This window comes from Dendrobium catenatum, unplaced genomic scaffold (assembly GCF_001605985.2).
Source record: "Dendrobium catenatum unplaced genomic scaffold, ASM160598v2 original_scaffold_268049, whole genome shotgun sequence".
NCBI lineage: Eukaryota > Viridiplantae > Streptophyta > Magnoliopsida > Asparagales > Orchidaceae > Dendrobium > Dendrobium catenatum.
This window is the reverse complement of record NW_021586447.1, coordinates 588,880-607,777: the sequence shown is the minus strand read 5'-3', so window position 1 is coordinate 607,777 and position 18,898 is coordinate 588,880. Positions and strand designations below refer to the sequence as shown.

Sequence of the window (18,898 nt, the reverse complement as noted above, 5' to 3'; positions counted from 1 at the left end):
TCGTGATGTGAATTGAATCGATGTTGTTGTCGACAACATGTATTGATCTTGTTGGCATTGATGGGTGTCGATGTTGTTGTGACGACAAACATGACTGTTAGATCGGTCCATTGGACCAGTCCAGCCGGTCCACATGGGACCGGCTCAGGCGGAACTCTTTCGGCTCTCTGTACGTGCCGACTGAACCGCAAATCCCACGGAGCGATTAAGGAAGGATTTTTTAGGGAGTTAGGAGGGAAATTTGAGTGTAGGGATTGTTTAGAGATTTCTTTTTGGATTGTTTTATTCCTAGGGTTAGGGCATCTAGAATTTGGTTGACATTTGAGATCTCTTAGTTTCTTTGGGCTCTAGCGGCGTCTAGAGATTTGGGAGAGAAGGATCATTCTCTCAAATAAAGGATCAATTGTATCTTGGTATTTTCCATTTCCCTTTCATTAAGTAATACAAATTATCTACTGTTTTGTGGTTTTGTGTGGATTTTTGTGGAGAATTCTCGCTTTTTTCCGAAGATTGATATGAAATACTTGAGATCTACAAATGTTTCCTATCAAATTAGTATCAGAGCGAGTCTTGGGACCATTGGGGGCTGATTTTTTTGAAAGTTATGCGGCAAAATTTCATCCAAAGGAAGGAATCCTTGCTGAATTTTGGATCAAAATTCAGAAATTTTGATGCTGGCCAGAAAGGTAGATGCGTTGGAAGAATGTTTTGAAGGATTGATTAGCCAAATAAAAGCTACAGTGGATGATTGAATTTCATCCGTGGAAGATAGTTTTTATCTTCATTTTGTGGTGAAAATGTTATTGGAAAATCAAATCCAAACGGCGGCATCGGAGGCAAAGGGACCAATGGGAAGAACTACGAATTTTGATTTTCGTAGGAGGGAGAATGATGTAGAAATCATTGAGGAAAAAGGGGGAAGGTATATAGAGAGACGGGGAAATAGGGAACAAGGAGTAATGGGTGCGCTGGTTGGGAGAGAAGGAAGGGAAATTATGGTAGGTGGGGTGCTGATTTTGGAAAAAGGATGGAAGAAAGTGATGTTGAGTTTGAAGATGAACATGGAAGGGAATATCAGGAGACATAGGGAGAGCAAAGCACTTGGGAGAGGGGAAAGTCTGGAGGAATATGGGGAAACGGGGGAGATCCAAAAGTGAGGAAGCTGAAGATGTCAATTTTTGAAGGGGAGGACTCTTATGGATAGATCTACAAGGTGGAGAGATACTTCGCTGTCAATGGGTTGACGGACGAGGAGAAACTGATAGCAGTAGGCCTATGTTTGGAGGGGAAGGCGTTGTCGTGGTTCCAGTGGTGGGATCAAAGGAGACCTATGTGGAGCTGGAGAGTTTAGAGGACTTTTCCAAATCGATGGGGGAGTGGATTTTTATGAGCAATTTTTTGCATTGATGCAGGACGGATCAATGACAAACTATCGTGAGCGGTTCGAGCATCTAGTCAGTCGGGTGGAGTGATTATCAGAGACTGCATTGGAGGAAAATTTAATGAAGGGGCTCAAGACAAAGATCAGAGCGGCGGTGAAAGTCGTGGTGCTTCGTGACTTGGGAGAGACCATGAAGTTAACATAACTGGTGGAAAATCAAAAGAATCTAGAAAAGGAGCCAGGTGCAGCGGCTTAGGAGGCACTTACAGGACGACGACCACTCTTCTAGCACCCAAGGGGCCTGCATCAGGCAACATTAATGAGACTCTTAGGGAGAATCCAAGAGGAGGAAAAGTGGGGGGAACTTCAAAAGGCTGACAGAGAGGGAGATGCAAGAGAAGAGGATGAAGGGACTATGCTTCATATGTGATGAAAAGTATACTCCGGGGCACAAGTGTAGGAATCAAATTTTTCAGGTTCTCACCATCTGTGATGACGAGGAAACTAAAGAGGGAGGTGAGAGTATGGGAGAGAGAGAGATGGAGATCAAGCTGCATCTAGACGTGATGGAGGTCCCCTGAATTCAATAGTGGGATTCACTCTGAATCATACCATGAAGATGAAAGGGGAAATAGTAGACATGGAGTTGGTAGTGTTGATTGACAGTGGGGCTACCCATAATTTCATCTCTAATCATCATGGACCAATTGGTAGTGACATTAGTGGATACAAGGTGTTATGGAGTGATGATGGGTACAGGGAAGGTGGAGACGGGTTAGGGGATATGTAAGGGAGTAGTGTTAACCATACAGGTGGTTCATGTGAGGGAAGATTTTCTCCCATTGGATTTAAGGAGCACTTATATCATTCTGGGAATGAAGTGGCTGCAGATCTTGGGGGATACAAAGGTCAACTGGGGAGCATTGACAATGGAGTTGATGGTGGATGGGAGAAAGGTGGTGATTAGGGGAGGGATATTACTTAAAACCAAGGTGATGAGCATACATGAGATGGGGGAAGGTTATCTGATGGAACTACATAGATTGGAGGGGATCAATCCTCTTTCAGTACAACCATTGATTCAACAGTTTAGTGAGGTTTGTCAGCTACCTCAGGGATCCGCCTTCTCCGTAGGGACATGCTCATGCTATCATATTGAAGGAAGTAGTTACACCTATTAGTGTTCATTCGTATCGTCATCCCCAAATCCAGAAGGATGAGAGCGAGAGATTGATAAGGGAGATGCTTGAAGTAGGGATTATTCAACCAAGTATCAGTCCATTTTTCAGTCCAATGTTATTGATCAAGTGCTTTAGTAGTAGTTTCCTTCGTTCCACCTTGAGGAAAAGGTGACACTTTGGGAGGGGAGTATTATTTGACCGGTCCACCATGTCCACACGGGAACTCTTCCGCCTCCTTGTACGCGCCGACCGAACCGCAAATCCCACAGAGCGATTTAGGAAGGATTTTTTAGGGAGTTAGGAGAGAAATTTGAATGTATGGACAATTTAAAGATTTTCTTTTGGATTGTATGTATTAAATAGTTTCTTTTCCTAGGGTTAGGGCATGATGCAAGCAAAAATATAGGGAGGGCCCCTAATTTTTGCAAGCAAAAAGAAAAAAAAAGACTTCCTAGGAAATAATAGAAAAATCTAGGACTTTCACACTTACAACCATACATCGTCACAAAAACTTAAATAAAATTACACAACACTTGAACAAAAGACAACTTTCATATTATAAAACGACGGTTACAAACTTTGACATAAAAATCATAAACTTGCATTTCCTTAAGAAGAAAGATACAATTGGCGTCGAACTTGCGGAGAGAAGAAAGAGGTAAGAAGCCCAAGACGAAAGGAAGGACAAGCTCGCAAGCTTTTCCAAGAAAAATCCTCTAGTTTTTTAACTCCAAAAATCAGGCATAAAAACTCTCTCTAAACTCTCAAAACACCTTATATTTATAGGAGAAAAGGGGCAGCCAAACAACCCTTAAATAACCCTAATGAATTCCATCAAATAAGGGAAATAGAAGGCCAAACACTCAATCCAGAACATCACCTAAACAGTCTCACATAAAATCCAAAAAGCAGCCAAGGGGGAACCATAACAACAGCCAAAGGGAGCCAGAACAACACCCGAAAAAGGCCACACAGAAACCGGGAAAAACAACCACGGGAAAAGCAGCCAGGGGAGGAAGCGAAGGGAAGCCACGGGACAAGCAGCCAGGGGAGGAACCGAAGGGGCAGCACAGGGAACGGAACCAGCAACCAGGGGGACCGGAATAGATAACCAAAAAGGGAGAAGGAACCAGCCACGGGATAAGCCAGGCGGGGAATCAAAGGGGCAGCAGGTGAAGAGGAAAAGGGGGGGGGGATGTATCAATTTTGGCATTAAATACTCAATAATGAGCTGAATTTAAAAGAGAAATGAACAGCTCACCAAAATTTCAAGGCACCCCCCTTTGCCTATATCAATTCTCCTCCAGTTGAAGAAGCTCATCTCTTGATGAGGTTGTTTCATATTTATTCCGAGGAAGCATATCTAGCTCTTGAATCTTTGTTTCATACCTTTTCAGAATAATCTCACGTTCTTGCTTGAATTGTTCTTGTAGCAATTTCTTTTTCTTCATGTATTTCTCCATACATGTATGGATCTTCATTTGTAGATTGTATAGTTCATTATGTAGGGGTTCTATTGAACTTCCTTCCGTCGGAACCCATCTATCCATAGGAAGAGGGACTTCAAGATCTTATGGATTGCATTCTTCCACAACTGACACAATTTTTTGTCTTTTTCCATTTTTTTGAACACTAAAAAAACGAAAAAACCTAGGAAGACACAAACCTAGGCTCTGATACCAAATTGATGCAAGCAAAAATTAGAAAAAATCTAATTTTTGCAAGCAAGAGAAACACTTCCTAGAATATTCAAAAGAGTCCACTTAAAACAAAATATAAGACCACTTTATATCATATAAAGACGACCATACAACAAAAGACGCTTACAAACTTATGAAATAAAAATAAAACGACACATACAACTTCCTAAAATTGCATTTCATCCGTTGCTTTGAGAAGAATGATACAAGTGGTGTCGAACTTGCGGATAGAAGAAGGAGATAAGAAGCCGAGACGAAAGGGAGGACAAGCTCGCAAGCTTTCCTAGATGAAGAGAGGAATGGGACAAGCTCGCAAGCTTTTCCACGAAGAAACCCGCAGGTTTTGGCTTCCAAACATCATTTTTTTACTCACAAGAAACTTTTTTAAACATCACATATTTATAGGTGACAAAAGGCAGCCAAACAGTCACACATAAAACCCAAAAAGGCAGCCAAGGGGAACCATAACAACAGCCATAAGGAAGCCAGAACAGCACCCGAACCACATAGAAAACCGGGTAAAGGAGCCACGGGACAAGAAGTCAGGGGAGGAACCGAAGGGGCAGAACAGCCACGGGACAAGCAGCCAGGGGATGAACCGAAGGGGCAGCCCAAGGAATCAGAACCAACAGCTAGGGGAGCCGGAACCTCCCAGGGAAGAAGAATCAGGAGGGAAAACCGAAGAGACACAGGGAAGGGAAAAGGAACCTATGGGGAGGAAATCAAAGGGCCACATAGAGAGAGGGGGGGGGATGAACCTATTTAATTTTAAAATAATGAGCTTAATAGAGTAAAAGCTCAACATTAATGAGCTGAATTTTAGTAGCTCACCAAAAATTAAAACCCCATTTCCTACATCAGGGCATCTGGAATTTGGCTGACATTTGAGATCTCTTAGTTTCTTTAGGCTTTAGCCGCGTCTAAAGATTTGAGAGAGAAAGATCCTCTTCTCAAATAGAGGATCAATTGTATCTTGGTATTTTCCGTTTCCCTTTCATCAAATAATACAAATTATCTATTGTTTAATGATTTTGTGTGGATTTTTGTGGAGAGTTTTCGCTGTTTCCTATCAATGACCTTATTGACAATGACGAGCTTTAATGTTGTTGGCAATGTCAGGTGATGACCTTCTTGGCAAAGAAGTCTCATCCACTTCGGCACTTTCACTTCTTGATAGGCAAACTTGCAACGCTTCTTGCAGCAACATCATGAGTTTGTGTGGGGTGATAAAGATATTGGAATTATTCATTAATTTATAAATATTAGAACATGTTTGGAATATTTATGTTATGAATTTCGTTGGAGTTATTGGAAATATTTATAGCCATATAAATAATAGAACATGTGCATGATATTTATAGTAGGAATATATACTCATTATTGATAATTTTTTTAGTTATTGCATTTTATTTTATTGTCCTTTTATCTTGCCTATATATAGGCACCCTTATATCGCATTCAAAATCAAGTAAAGATGTGGCCTTTTATGCTTATTAGGAAATTAAGTCGAGTCTTGCGACAGGATAGTCTAGAAATAATTTCATGAAGAACTTTGAAACTTTTATTAATGATCTTATTTTTCCTTGGATATACTTGACTTCTATCGATTATGATAAACTCCCATGTGTTTTTCCTTGATTATCTTTTTTAAATGGATATTGAATTCTTTCTCAAAATATCGGAGGGAGATTGGCTCTTCTTTGTTTTATGTCCATGATTGTGCCTTCTAACCTAGTTTGTTTTTTCTGTTTCTTGGTAATGCTATCATCATCTCAAGTTCTAATCTTTTCAATTGTGGTGATTTTTAGATTCCTTAATCTCAGTACCAACGATTTGATCTAATAATGTTTTTTATTATTGATATCTCCTGCATGGGTTGATTCGGATCATCATCTTTCATTAACGTGGTCTGACACTTTTACAACTGAAAAATAAAAGTCAGCATGTTAGTTTTTATAATAGCCTTTATACTTAAGTAAGAACCTTACGCTATATCATTATGTTCCTGCATGGCGCCACCATGCCACCATGCAACTTTATTGATCAAGGTTAGCACTGGATGTATTTCTCTTTCCTTTCATGGATTCTTAAACCTTAAATGCCTTCAGCAGATGACGTACAGGATCACAAAAAACATTATTTGTGTTTTATCCATGGATTATTTTTTAATTTGTTTTAGATTGGAGAGAAGAATATTTGATATACAATCTAATATTGTGATCGTGTTTTTGGTGTTTTGGGTATTTTTATAGTAAACTATGAAAATATTCCTGACAGTTATATGCTGGAGAAGGGTCATATATTGTACAATGTACATTATTCCACTAGTATATTTTTCTCCAAAAAATGTGTTCGATCAACTTAACAAAATCTCGTATGAACAATGCAGATGGTCTTTCTAGAGGAATGTTCTCTTCTGGACAGAGAGCATTCAAGTTCATTATCAGGTGCAATTGAAGCACTAGAGGCAAGCATTCTGCGTCTTCCAGTTGTTGGTGGAGCAAGGGTGAGCTTCTCTATAATTTGTATCCGATGTAAAATGTCATAGTACCATGGCATGGTAAAAAACCAATAACCTGTGGATTATGATTGTTTTCTACTCTTCAGGCAGATTTGCAAGATGTGAAAGATGCTGTTGGATCAGCAGTAGATGTGATGCAAGTGATGGGAGCTTCAACATGCTCTATATTGTCAAAGGTCATTGCTCAACTTCTATTGCTTTTTTGTCCTCTTTAACATTTTTCTGGCTTTGCTTTTTCAAGCTTTCCGCTTGACTTTGAAAGTCTATTGTCCTTTTTTGTTGTTTTCATAATATATTAATATCCTCAACCTGAGGTGCATGTTTGATTCATCTTGTATGGCACATTCTGTTCTCCAATCCCAAGACTGGCTTAATAATGATCATGTAGCAATGAGCTTATGATCTCTAACTTTATCATGACAGTTCCTAAAGTTGAGTTCACAAAAGCTAATGGATTTTGGCATATTTGGGTTCGCTGTTGGCATCCTGAAATGCCAAGAGAGAGTTGTTTAGGAAAATTCATAATTAAAGGAAATTGTTTAGGAAGGTTTCTAATAGTGTTTTGGGGGGGGGGGATAGTGGGGTGGGGGGGGGGGGGGGGGTGTTAGAAAAGTTTTCTAATTGTGTTTATGTTATTTAGGAAATCTTTAATTGTTTAGAAAGATTTCCTAAAATATTTTTTTAATTGTTTTTGAAGGTTTCCTAAATCATCTTTAGTTGTTTAGGAAGGTTTCCTAAATCATGTTTAATTGCTTAGGAAAGTTTCCTAAATTATGTTTATGTTGATTATGAAGATTCTATTTATTTAGAAAAGTTTCATAATTTTTTTTTTACGCTGATTAGGAAGGTTCTAATTGTGTTATTGTGTTTTAGGACTATTTAAGGGAGAGTTTTGTCTATGGTTGAGGGTATGCTATTGCTAAGTTTTATGTTTTGTTGTAGTTCTTTCTTTGAGGGCTTTTTAGCAGCATCTAGGTTGATTGGGAGAGCCAATCTACCTCTCTAATTATAGATCACCTGTATCTTGTCTTTTTCTTCATATATAATTCAATAAAAAATGTTCTTGAGTGTTCTTCTTGTTTACTTGTTATCAATTTTTGTTTTGTTGAAATTGAATATTCAGCCAGGGTTTTCTGCAAGTTGTACATCTACTTTGTATCACACTCATGTTCATTATTTGATTAAACCTAAAATACATGCCGCTGAATCTTTTGATTTACATGAATGCTCTAGAAAACTTCCTTTTCTTTAGTTGGAAACTATTAACGAAGGCTTCGTTTGAGACGACTTTCTTATTGCTTCTTAAATCAGCTTTCTAGTACAAAAGTTTTAATTTTTATACTAAAAAGCTACTATAAGAAGCAATAAGAAAGCCGTCCTAAAAAAAGCTAAAGTCTAGGCATGGGTTGGCCATTGGCAATTGCCTGGCTTAATAGAGCTAGCCCAAAAAATGATTGGGTTTGGGCATCATTTCCTGACTTGAAACTTGAAGTTGATCCAACCCTATTGCATTTCGTGCTTTAGACTTGGATGTTGGTGTTAAGACCTAGCTTAGAGGCTTGAATTAACAAGTAGGAACAAACTATTGTATGAATATTCAAAATTTCTTTTACTAATATCACTAATAACAAATTATTTTCAACATACTCAAAGAGCCACTAAACTCAAAAGTTCATTTTAAGTAAATATATAACCATTGAAAATAAATATCTCTTTCTTGGAGCATTGCGTCTATAATATATTTTTTTTAATTTTCTTCCACTCATTTAACTTCACGAGGTAATACCCATACACATTTATTTAGGAAAAGGAGTGGATTCTAACACAATTCAGTGAATAAATCATATTTTAAAATTACAATAACATAATATAATTTTTAAACAATATGCATGCTCACATTAAAACATTAAATAAAGAACATCATTTAATAGTAATTCTATTTAAAGATGATTTTGTAAATGATCTTAAATCATATATTATGCGTAAGTAAAAACTCATATCCCGACTTATTCTTTTTTACATAAATAATATAATATCATCGGAGTCATCATATAAACTGTACCAATTAAATTAACTTTCTTTCCATTTCTTTTTTCAAATTTACATATGCAAATACAGTGCATCTTCAACCAGTACTATAAGAGGGTGAATTTTATCAATCAAATATGCACATGCAAGCATTATGATTTTAGTTGGTTAATTAATAATTAAGTCTCATAATCTAAACCCTAGACCCTAAGACCTAAAACCTTAAAATCCTAAACCTGTGACCCTAAAAAAAACCCTAAACCCTATATAAGGCTAGTTCAACCTTGTGCAAAGCTTTGCAGTCATGCCCCAATTTAATCTATAACCTAATTAGCGAAGTGCTTAGGTCTACTTACAACCTTTCGAATAGAATATCTGTTATGTGCATCATGCATGTTCTTAAAGTTCATGAAAATTTTACCTGTCTTATTGGTATTGTAAAAATCTACATGATCTAGCACCCTATTTTACATGGACATTAATCCCAAGGCGCCAACAGAATGTTGAAGTTTCTGAAGGATCAAGCTAGGACTCAAATGGGGCTGAACCAGATTGGATTGGCTTTATTCAGGCTACCCGTCTCATTCATAGTGTGAGCCTGTAGTCTTGTGTTGAATTGAAGTAGAAGCAGCATATGCCTGTTAGACCGGACCCTAGTTGACCGGTCCAGCCGGCCCCTTCTAAGGGGCCGGTTCAAGTCTATAGCAGGAGGGGGCAGCAGCAAGAGGGAGAAGGGGTGGGGTCCACTTGATTTCAAATTCAAAATTGGAGCCAATGGAGGGGGCGACAAGGGCCTTTAGGTCTTTTTGTTTTATTGTTTTAATTGTATGCCTTAAGTATGGGAGGGAGATTTGGGTTAGGGTTTTGTTTGGTTATTGTGTTTTTGTGAGGGTTCTTCTTGGTGTCTTGGGCTCTTGATTCATCTAGAGATTGGGAGAGGCGATCCTCCTCTCGAATTGAGGATCAATTGTATCGTTGTTTCGTTGTTTCCGTTAGTTCTCTTTTACAATCCAATTGCAATTTGGAGAGTTTTCTACCAGATTTTTGTGTGTTTCTCTTGCTGTTTTTCCTTATTCTTGCTAGGGTTTACTTGAAATATTCAAGTATTGCCTATCAAACTGGTATTAAAGCAAGTCTTGGGACCATCGAAGGCTGATTTCTTGAAATTTCAGCGGTGAAAATTCATCCGGAGGAAGGAACCCTTGCTGATTTTTGGATCAAAATCCAGAAATTTTGATGGACGCCAAGAAGATAGATGCGTTGGAAGAGCGTTTGGAATGAGAGATGAGCCAAATAAAAGCCACAGTAGAGGATCAAATTTCATCCGTAGAAGACAACTTTTCGTCCGTGGAAGATGAAGTTTCTGATCTTCATTTGATGGTGAAGAGGTTATTGGAAAATCAAATCCAAACAGCGGCATCGGAGGTGAAGGAACCAATGGGAAGAACTATGAATTTTGATTTTCGTAGGAGGGAAAATGATGTTGAAATCATTGACGAAAAAGGGGGAAGGTGGGCAGAGAGATGTGGAAATATGGAGCAAGGAGTAAAGGATGCTATTTGGGAGAGAAAGGAGTGAAACTATGGTAGGAGGGGTGCTATTTTGGCGAAAGGAGGGAAGAAAGTGAAGAGGGGTTTGAAGGTGATCATGTGAGGGAGGTGATGTGAAACATACATGCGATAAGAGTTGCTTTGGATTTTAATAATAGACATTGAACATGAACTTTGCTAGCTAAGAACTTATGTTTCACCCAAGTCAAATTCTTAGATTTTTCGTTAAAAGATTAAGTAATGGCAAACGGTTACAAAGAGATTAGCAAGACAATCGTAATAACAACGAAAATAAAATAGTAATACTAATGAAGCAATCCTAATGATGCCACCACAAGACAAGTGGCCCGTAGGGCCTTGTTCGCCGGACAAGTAGCTAGAGGAGAAGAGGTTGTTGATCGTCCGATGAGAATCCAAGCTGCTCTGGGTTGTTGAAGTTCAACCGTCTCGGTGAGGCCATAAAGGATGCGGTTGACGTAGATTTACACCGAGTATTCGTATTCCCAATTCGGTTCGTAGAAAGGAGAAAGAAGAATATCGATTTCTCCTTATGCGTTGTAGGCAAAGCCGTGGTCAATCTCAGGATCGACCATGCACCAAAGACGAGGATGAGGGAGGAGCTTGTCTTCTTTTCTTGGCTTCAATATTCATGAGTGAACTAGGGTTTCCCAAGAGAGGAGGTAGAAGTGGAAGGGGCGGCCAAGGTGGGGAGAAGAGAGGGGCGGTTTGGATGAGGGGCTTGGGTTAGATTGGAAAAGGGGAGGGAAAGTTTTAACGAAATTTGAAATTAATTTCAAATTTTAAGTAGAATTGGAGGGATTTAATTTGAAATTTGAATTCAAATTAAAGAGAGATGAGAGCCTCATTAGGAAGCAAAGGGGGAAAGCCCATTAATGGGGTCGGCGGCATCAAGCGAGAGGAGGGAGGGGATTGGGGAGGAGTTGAATAATTTCCAAACAAGCTATGACAAATTAGGAGGTAGAATAATAAATCCTCTCTAAATTAAATTTAGATTGGATTCAAAATTAAAAACTTTCCTTATTTAGATTTGTAAATATGAAAAGTTTTTGAAATTCAAATTTGAATTTCAAAATATTCTAACTCCTTCCGTTATTTCTTAAGTCAATTTAGGGAGTCATTATGATGATTGGAATCACCATAATGATTTGGGAGAATGATGGGGCTTGCGGTTTAGGAGGGGGAGAGGGTAGGCTTGGTGTTGGGTTGGGTGGGCCAAAGGTGAGGCTGGTGGTGTGGCTTTTGGGAGGGGAATTGGATTGGATCTAAGGGAGGTGGTTTGGTTGCGGGATGAAGGTGGAAGAATGAAGTGAAGCCGGTGGGCGATAACGAAGAAAGAAAAGAGAACGTAGAAGAAGACCACGAGCCACAGACTCTTCCGGTGACTGGTGGGTATTGCGCTCGCCCACGCGTTGGGCTCTCTCTTCCTTCTAGTACACTCACAAGAAGAGAAGAAGACAAATTAAAATTTCATTTAATCATTCATCATTCTTTTACAACACATAAAATCACTATATATAGATCTTAAAACATGAAAAAAGAAAAGTATGCAATTGCCCTCTGGGCTACAATAACAAAACACTTCCTCATAGGAGTAAATTCGGAAAACAACAAAACTATATAAAACATAAAGAAATGCATCAAAAATAAAGATGCTGAATCGTAGCTGTCGACCTACGATTTCGTCGCCGGTACACGTGTCTGAATCTCTGAACGATGTCCTCATCAGGAGGATCGGGAGACATGGGGAGAGTAAAGACGCTGAATTGTAGCCGTCGATCTACTATTTCGTCGCCGGTACAATATCTAAAAGATGTCCTCATCAGGAAGATCGGGAGACATGGGAAGAGCAAAGCACTTAGGAGAGGGGAAAATATGGAGGAATATGGGGAAACGGGATAGAGCCAAAGGTGAGGAAGCTGAAGATGCCAATTTTTTAAGGGGAGGATGCTTATGAATGGAATCTACAAGGTGCAGAGGTACTTCACCGTCAATGGGTTGACAGATGAGGAGAAACTGAAAGTAGTAGACCTATGTTTGGAAGCGAAGGCGTTGTTATGGTTCTAGTGGAAGGACCATAGGAGACCTATACGGAGCTGGAGAGCATTCAAGGACTGTTTATTAGACTGTTTATAAACCGACATGAGAGGGGACTTCTATGAGCAATTTTTTGCACTGGTGCAGAAATGATCAGTGGCAAACTATCGGGAGTTGTTCGAGCACCTAGCTAGCCGGGTGAAGCAATTATTGGAGACTGCATTGGAGGGAACTTCATGAAGGGGCTCAATGCAGAAATCAGAGCGGTGGTGAAAGTCATGATGCCTCGTGACTTGGTAGAAGCCATAAAGTTGGCACAACTGGTGGAGAATCAGGTCCTGCAACAGGAGGATTTCGTGGGACCACCCAGGAGAAGACATTAGGAGGGAGCAGTGGAAATATCAAGAGGTTGATGGAGAAGGAGATATAGGAGAATAGGGTAAAGGGGTTGTATTTCAGGTGTGATGAGAAGTATATCCCAGGGCATAGGTGTAGAGACCGAACTCTTTAGGTTCTCATCGTCTGTGATGACACGGAAACTGAATGAGGCAAGGGAGAAGTATAGGAGGAGATAGAAGAGAAGATGCATCTGGATCTCGAAGAGGTTTCTCTAAACTCGGTGGTAGGATTCACCATAAATCATACCATGAAGGTGAAAGGGGAGATAGGGGACAAGGAGGTGGTGGTTCTGTTTGACAGTAGGACTACCCACAATTTCATTTTTACTCAGGTCGTCGACCAACTGTGAGTAAAATTGGTGGGCACCGGTTGTTATGGGGTGATGATGGGTATAAGAAAGGTAGAGAGGAGTGATGTTGACCATCCAGGGGATTCAGGTGAGAGAGGAATTTCTTCCACTGGAGTTAGGAAGTACATATGTCATATTTTGGATATTAAGTGGCTACAAACCTTAGGGGACACCAAGGTCAATTGGGGAGTTAGATTAGAGGAGGGGGACATACCCCTCTCCATATAGTCGTTGATCCAGCAATTCCAGGAGGTGTTTCAGCCGCCTCAAGGATTGCCTCCACCAAGGGAGAACGAGCATGCAATCACCTTGAGGGAAGGTGTATCACCCATCAGCGTTAGACCTTACCTCTATCCTCAATTTCAGAAGATGTGATTAAGAAGTTTATTAGAGAAATGCTAAAGGCGGGGATCATTAGGCCCAATGTTATTCCTTTTTCTAGTCTAGTATTACTAGTTAAGAAAAAGGATGACAGCTGAAGGTTTTGTGTGGACTACAAGACGATGAACAAGGAGACTAGGCCAAACAAGTTTTCTATACCAAAGATTGATGAACTCTTGGATGAGTTGAGTGGGACAGTGATCTTCACCAAGATAGATCCGAAGTCAGGATATTATCATATCACAATGAAGGAGGATGTTCCCAAGTCTCTTTTCAGAATTCATGAGGGGCACTAAGAGTTTCTGGTGATGCCTTTTGGCCTCACTAATGCCCCTGTCGCATTTTAGTCTCTCATGAACAAGGTCTTTAGACCTTACCTCAAACGATTCATCTTGGTGTTTTTTGATGATATCCTAGCGTACACCAAGATAGAGGAGGAACATTATGAACACTTAAGGAGGGTGTTAGAAGTGTTACAGGAGCATCAACTAAGGGCCAACCTGAAGAAGTGTTGTTTTTCCCATATTAGTGTGGAGTATTTGGGCCATATTATGTCCAACGAGGAGGTGACAGCATGTCAGTCAAAAATTGAGACCATGTTAACATGGTCATTACCTAAGAATCTGAAGGAGCTGAGAAGATTCTTAGGGCTGACAAGATACTACAGGAGGTTCGTGAAATGGCACAACACCATAGCATGACCACTAACAGTACAATTGAATGACATATTCCTATGGGGGGAGGTAGCCACAATAGCTTTTGAGAGTCTGAATAAAACTATGATGACTGTACCAGTTTTAGCATTATTAAACTTCACCCAGGTGTTCGTAGTAGAGACATATGCTTCAGGATATGGGTTGGGGGTAGTGCTCATGCAAAATCATCGATCCATTGCCTATTTCAGCTAGGTGTTGACAGCTAGGGTTAGACTGAAGTAAGTTTATGAGCGGGAGTTGATGACCATTGTACTAGCCATCCAGAAATGGTGGCCTTACCTATAAGGTAGGCATTTCGTTGTCAGGACGGACCAGTGAAGCTTGAAGTACTTGTTGGAGCAGTGGATGGTGGCTGCTGGGTTATGATTTTGAGATCCAATACAGGCCATGAGTGGAGAACAAGGTGATAGATGCCTTGTCTAGATGTATGGGGGAGTTGCAGGCAACAATAGTGTCAGTTTCATTGATGTTAGATTGGGAAGCCATCAAGGAGGAGAGTGCTCGAGATGAGGAGTTGGGGAAGATCAAGGTTGATTTACTGAGGGAGGAGAGTCCATCCGGGGTATTCTTTGGTGGGGGAGAGACTTCTGTACCAGGGGAGGTTTGTGATGCTTTAGACATCGGTCCACATTTTATACTTATTCCAGGAGTTCCATGGGAGCATTGTTGGGGGACATTTAAGGGTGCAAAAGACCTACAGGAGACTAGCTTCAGAGCTATACTGGAAGGGGATGCATAAGGATGTGGATGAGATGTTCGTCAGATGTGAGGTCTGTTAGAGGAGCAAGTACATGGTGATGTCTCCAGGAGGATTATTACAACCACTTGCTTTACTAGGCCAGGTTTGGGAGGAGGTGTCCATGGATTTCATGGATGGTTTACCCAGATTAGAGGGCTTCACAATGATACTAGTGGTGGTGGACCGCTTGAGCAATTATGCTCATTTCATTCCCCGACGACATCCATACACTACAGTGATAGTGGCATCAACCTTCATCAAATAAGTGGTCAGATTGCATGGATTACCAGAGGCTATAGTATCTGACAAAGATAAGGTGTTTCTCAGCCATTTTTGGAGAGAGTTCTTCAAACTATAGGGGACAATATTAAAGAGGAGCACCGCCTACCACCCATAAACGGATGACCAAATAGAAGTGGTTAACAGGTGTTTGAAAACTTACTTAAGATGCTTTGTGTCAGAGACACCCAAGTTATGGGCCAGATGGCTAGCATGGGCCGAGTATTAGTACAACACATCTTTTCATTCTACTTCTCAGATGACCTCATTTAAGGTGTTGTACGGAAAGGATCCACCTCACTTAGTGCACTATGGGCATAGCAGCACTCCTGTTTCTTCAATGGAGGGGTACTTGGAGGATAGGGATAGGATATTGGAAGAGTTGAAGAGGCATCTACTAAGAACTCAATAGATTATGAAGAAGCAGACATATGGGCATAGGAAGGACATCCATTTTGAGGTAGGGGAAAAGGTGTTCTTAAAGCTCCTACCTTACAGGCAAAGATCAGTAGCCAACATGAGAAATAAGAAGCTTGCCCCAAGATGCTTTGAGCCATATGAGATATTGGAGAGGATTAGAGCGGTGGCTTACCGGCTAAGACTACCTATAGCAGCGACGATACACCCGGTGTTTCATGTATCTCAATTGAGGCAGAACTCAGATCATAAAGTCCTCGCAAAATGAGGGCGAAATCTATGGGTAGTGTCTTATCTACAAACCCATCTGCCTTCCAAAATTTACCTCAAAACTTATTCAGTTAAAGCTCCCTCGCCGAATAAAAAAGAAAAGCGCGGCGGGGAGGCCGGGGTCGAATTTTCGGAGCCCACAGCCAGGGAGAAGATGGTGCTAAGGAAGTGTTGATGAAGTCGAAAAATCTCCTGGACTACGATGCCACATGGGAGTCATATGAGAGAGTGAAATACCAGTTTTCTTGTTTTCACCTTGAGGACAAGATGATTCTTTGGGAGGGCAGTAGTGTTAGATCGGCCCCTTCTAAGGGGCCAGTTCAAGTCTATAGCAGGAAAGGGCGGTAGCAAGAGAGACAGAGGGTGGGGTCTACTTGATTTCAAATTCAAAATTAGATCCGAAGGAGGGGGTGACAAGGGCCTTTAGGTCTTTTTGTTTTATTGTTTTAATTGTATGCCTTGAGTATGAGAGGGAGATTAGGATTAGGGTTATGTTTGATTATTGTGTTCTTGTGAGTGTTCTTCTTGGTGTCTTGGGCTTTAGATTCATCTAGAGATTGGGAGAGACGTTCCTCCTCTCGAATTGAGGATCAATTTTATCGTTGTTTTCATTAGTTTTCTCTTTTGCAATCCAATTATAATTTGGAGAGTTTTCCACCAGATTTGTGTTTCTCTCTTGCTGTTTTTCCTTATTCTTGTTAGAGTTTACTTGTAATATTCAAGTATTTTCTATCAATGCCACTACCATCTCTTGACTATTGGGAGGTTGGTGGATCAACTGTCCTCACATCGACCACTGTCTGGAGTATGCTTGCCGTAGGCTGCCAACTTGAACTCCTTTGGTCTTAATAAATCATAAAAGTCAGGATATCCTAATTATTTTGATCACTATGAATTTGAGTCATTTATCTTAAGCGCAACATTTCTTTTATGGTTCATTGACCATCTTCTCATGATAAGTTCATTTTCTTTGATCAAATCTGAATAGTTGGTGGCCAGTTATGTGGTGAATAATTTTAGCAAAAGAGTTTTTTTTTTTTCTTTTCTCACTTAACTCATCCCTTATTTGCATATTCGCATCGGACTGGTGAATCTATCTTTCCATCGAAGTGTTTCACTGTTTATAAGAAATCAGCTGTCCGATCTGTATTCCAGGTGAAGGACTGCAAATCTGAAGATCACAGAGGCTTCCGGAATAGCCATTTAGTCATATTGCCAGTCTCTGCCATGTCTAATCCCCAGTTAATATATCCTAGATATATCTGATTTTTTAATTAATTAGGAATAAATGGAAGATTAAATGCTTTGACCTTCAGCTCTATCCTGATTTATTGCTTTTTTACTTACCTTTCATCAATAAGCCAAGTTGCCCTTCAAAATTTGTCTGCGTCCCAATGGGATTAAATATTGATGTCAGAACAGCTTCAAATCTACAGGTGGAAGGCACAAGCTCCCTTATGTTAGAACTTGCTAAAGTTGCCGCACAAGAACAAGCTTTGTTAGATCAAACCAGGGATCTCCTATCGACAATAGCAGCATTACATGTAAGTTTGGAGATACCCGTATGCTATATTTCCTATAATATCGAATTTAAAGTTCAAGCAAAACCTTAAACAGGTCAAGCAATGTAGCCTGCAAGGCCATCTTCTTCAACTAAAACGTAGAACCAGCCATATACAACTGTAGAGCTGACTCTTTCACAACCTCAATGACAACTAACACCATTTCAACCTTTTCTAACTGAAGATTGGATCAAAAGCTGATGTTAGTTTGTTGGGTGTAATGTAGTTTTTACCTGATTCAGCCTGATAATCTCATTTGCCTTGGCTGATTCATGTTTTTTTTGGTATGCAATCACCATAGAAATGGCCCTTTTGCGCTTCAGTAACTATATGCTGATCAAAGCGAAGCTTTTGTACATATTTTAATGGTTTTTTTTTCTCATTTGTAAGGGTATTTGGCTGCCAAAAAAAAAAAGAAAAGAAAGGATCAGTGTTTCTATTTTAATGATCTTTTTTGCTGAAAACAGTACTTGTGATGCTTAGTGTAGATTTTATTGTCAATTCAGTTTACTGTGCATTTTGCCAGTAGTTTGGCTTATTAGATTGCTTTTAGGTGCCTTAATTAATCATTAGAATTTTGGTAGTATGTAAACTCATCTTAATTTGGCTTTTGTGCATATTTAATGGTTTCTTTCTCATTGTAAGTGTATTCGGCTACCGAAAAAACGTAAAGAGAAGAAAGAATCTTGTTTTGTATCGTGCATTTTGGGCAGAATTTTTGTTTTGTTTTAAGTATTGTGTATAGTAATAGCTTTCAAGTTTGTGCTTTATAGTTGAATTGATTTGGCTTTTGCTTTCATGTCAATCAGTTTTATAAGGCTTACTGTTTCTCATTAGTTCTGATAGTGCAGATTTATAAACTAGAGACTCTTTGGTGTGGTCTTAGAACACTTTAGCACGCTAAAGACAAGTGATCTGAATCATTTTATTTTCTTATACTCATGTTTTTTTAATTTTGATGATTTTAATTTAGTTAATTCGCTCTCTTTTTTTTTCTATTGGCATTGAAAGGTTTGGCTGAAGTTATGAAATCTATCATTTTATTTTCTTATAACATAGTCAACATTGTTAGGAAAATTCAGAAATTCTAAAACTACTAACATGAGCTTCAAAAAGCAAATAGAGCTATAAAATTCTCTATAATTTTAGGTTTAGAATGTATACAATAAGGGGAATAAAGTTGGAATGGAATATTCTAGTATTGTATTATACTAAAATATTCTTTATTCTTATTAGTATGGACCCAACAAATTGCACCTTCCTGTTAACGTAGAGTGATTAGATGATTACACCTTTAGGTTAGCTCAATCCACTCCCCTAGGTTGTTGCCTCATATGTCGAGCCACCTCGTCGGTCATTAGTGGTTATAA

General features: G+C 39.6%; 1 protein-coding gene across 1 annotated transcript; it reads left to right on the top strand.

The window, feature by feature from the left end:
* Positions 1-6,634: 6,634 nt before the first annotated feature.
* On the top strand, positions 6,635-18,066 carry LOC110104848 (QWRF motif-containing protein 2-like). The gene is made up of 4 exons (XM_028692744.1): positions 6,635-6,768; positions 6,870-6,959; positions 17,403-17,510; positions 17,584-18,066. Exons 1-4 carry the CDS (start codon positions 6,646-6,648, stop codon positions 17,650-17,652), a joined length of 390 nt encoding a protein of 129 aa, XP_028548577.1. The 5' UTR covers positions 6,635-6,645; the 3' UTR covers positions 17,653-18,066.
* The last annotated feature ends 832 nt before the right edge of the window (positions 18,067-18,898 follow it).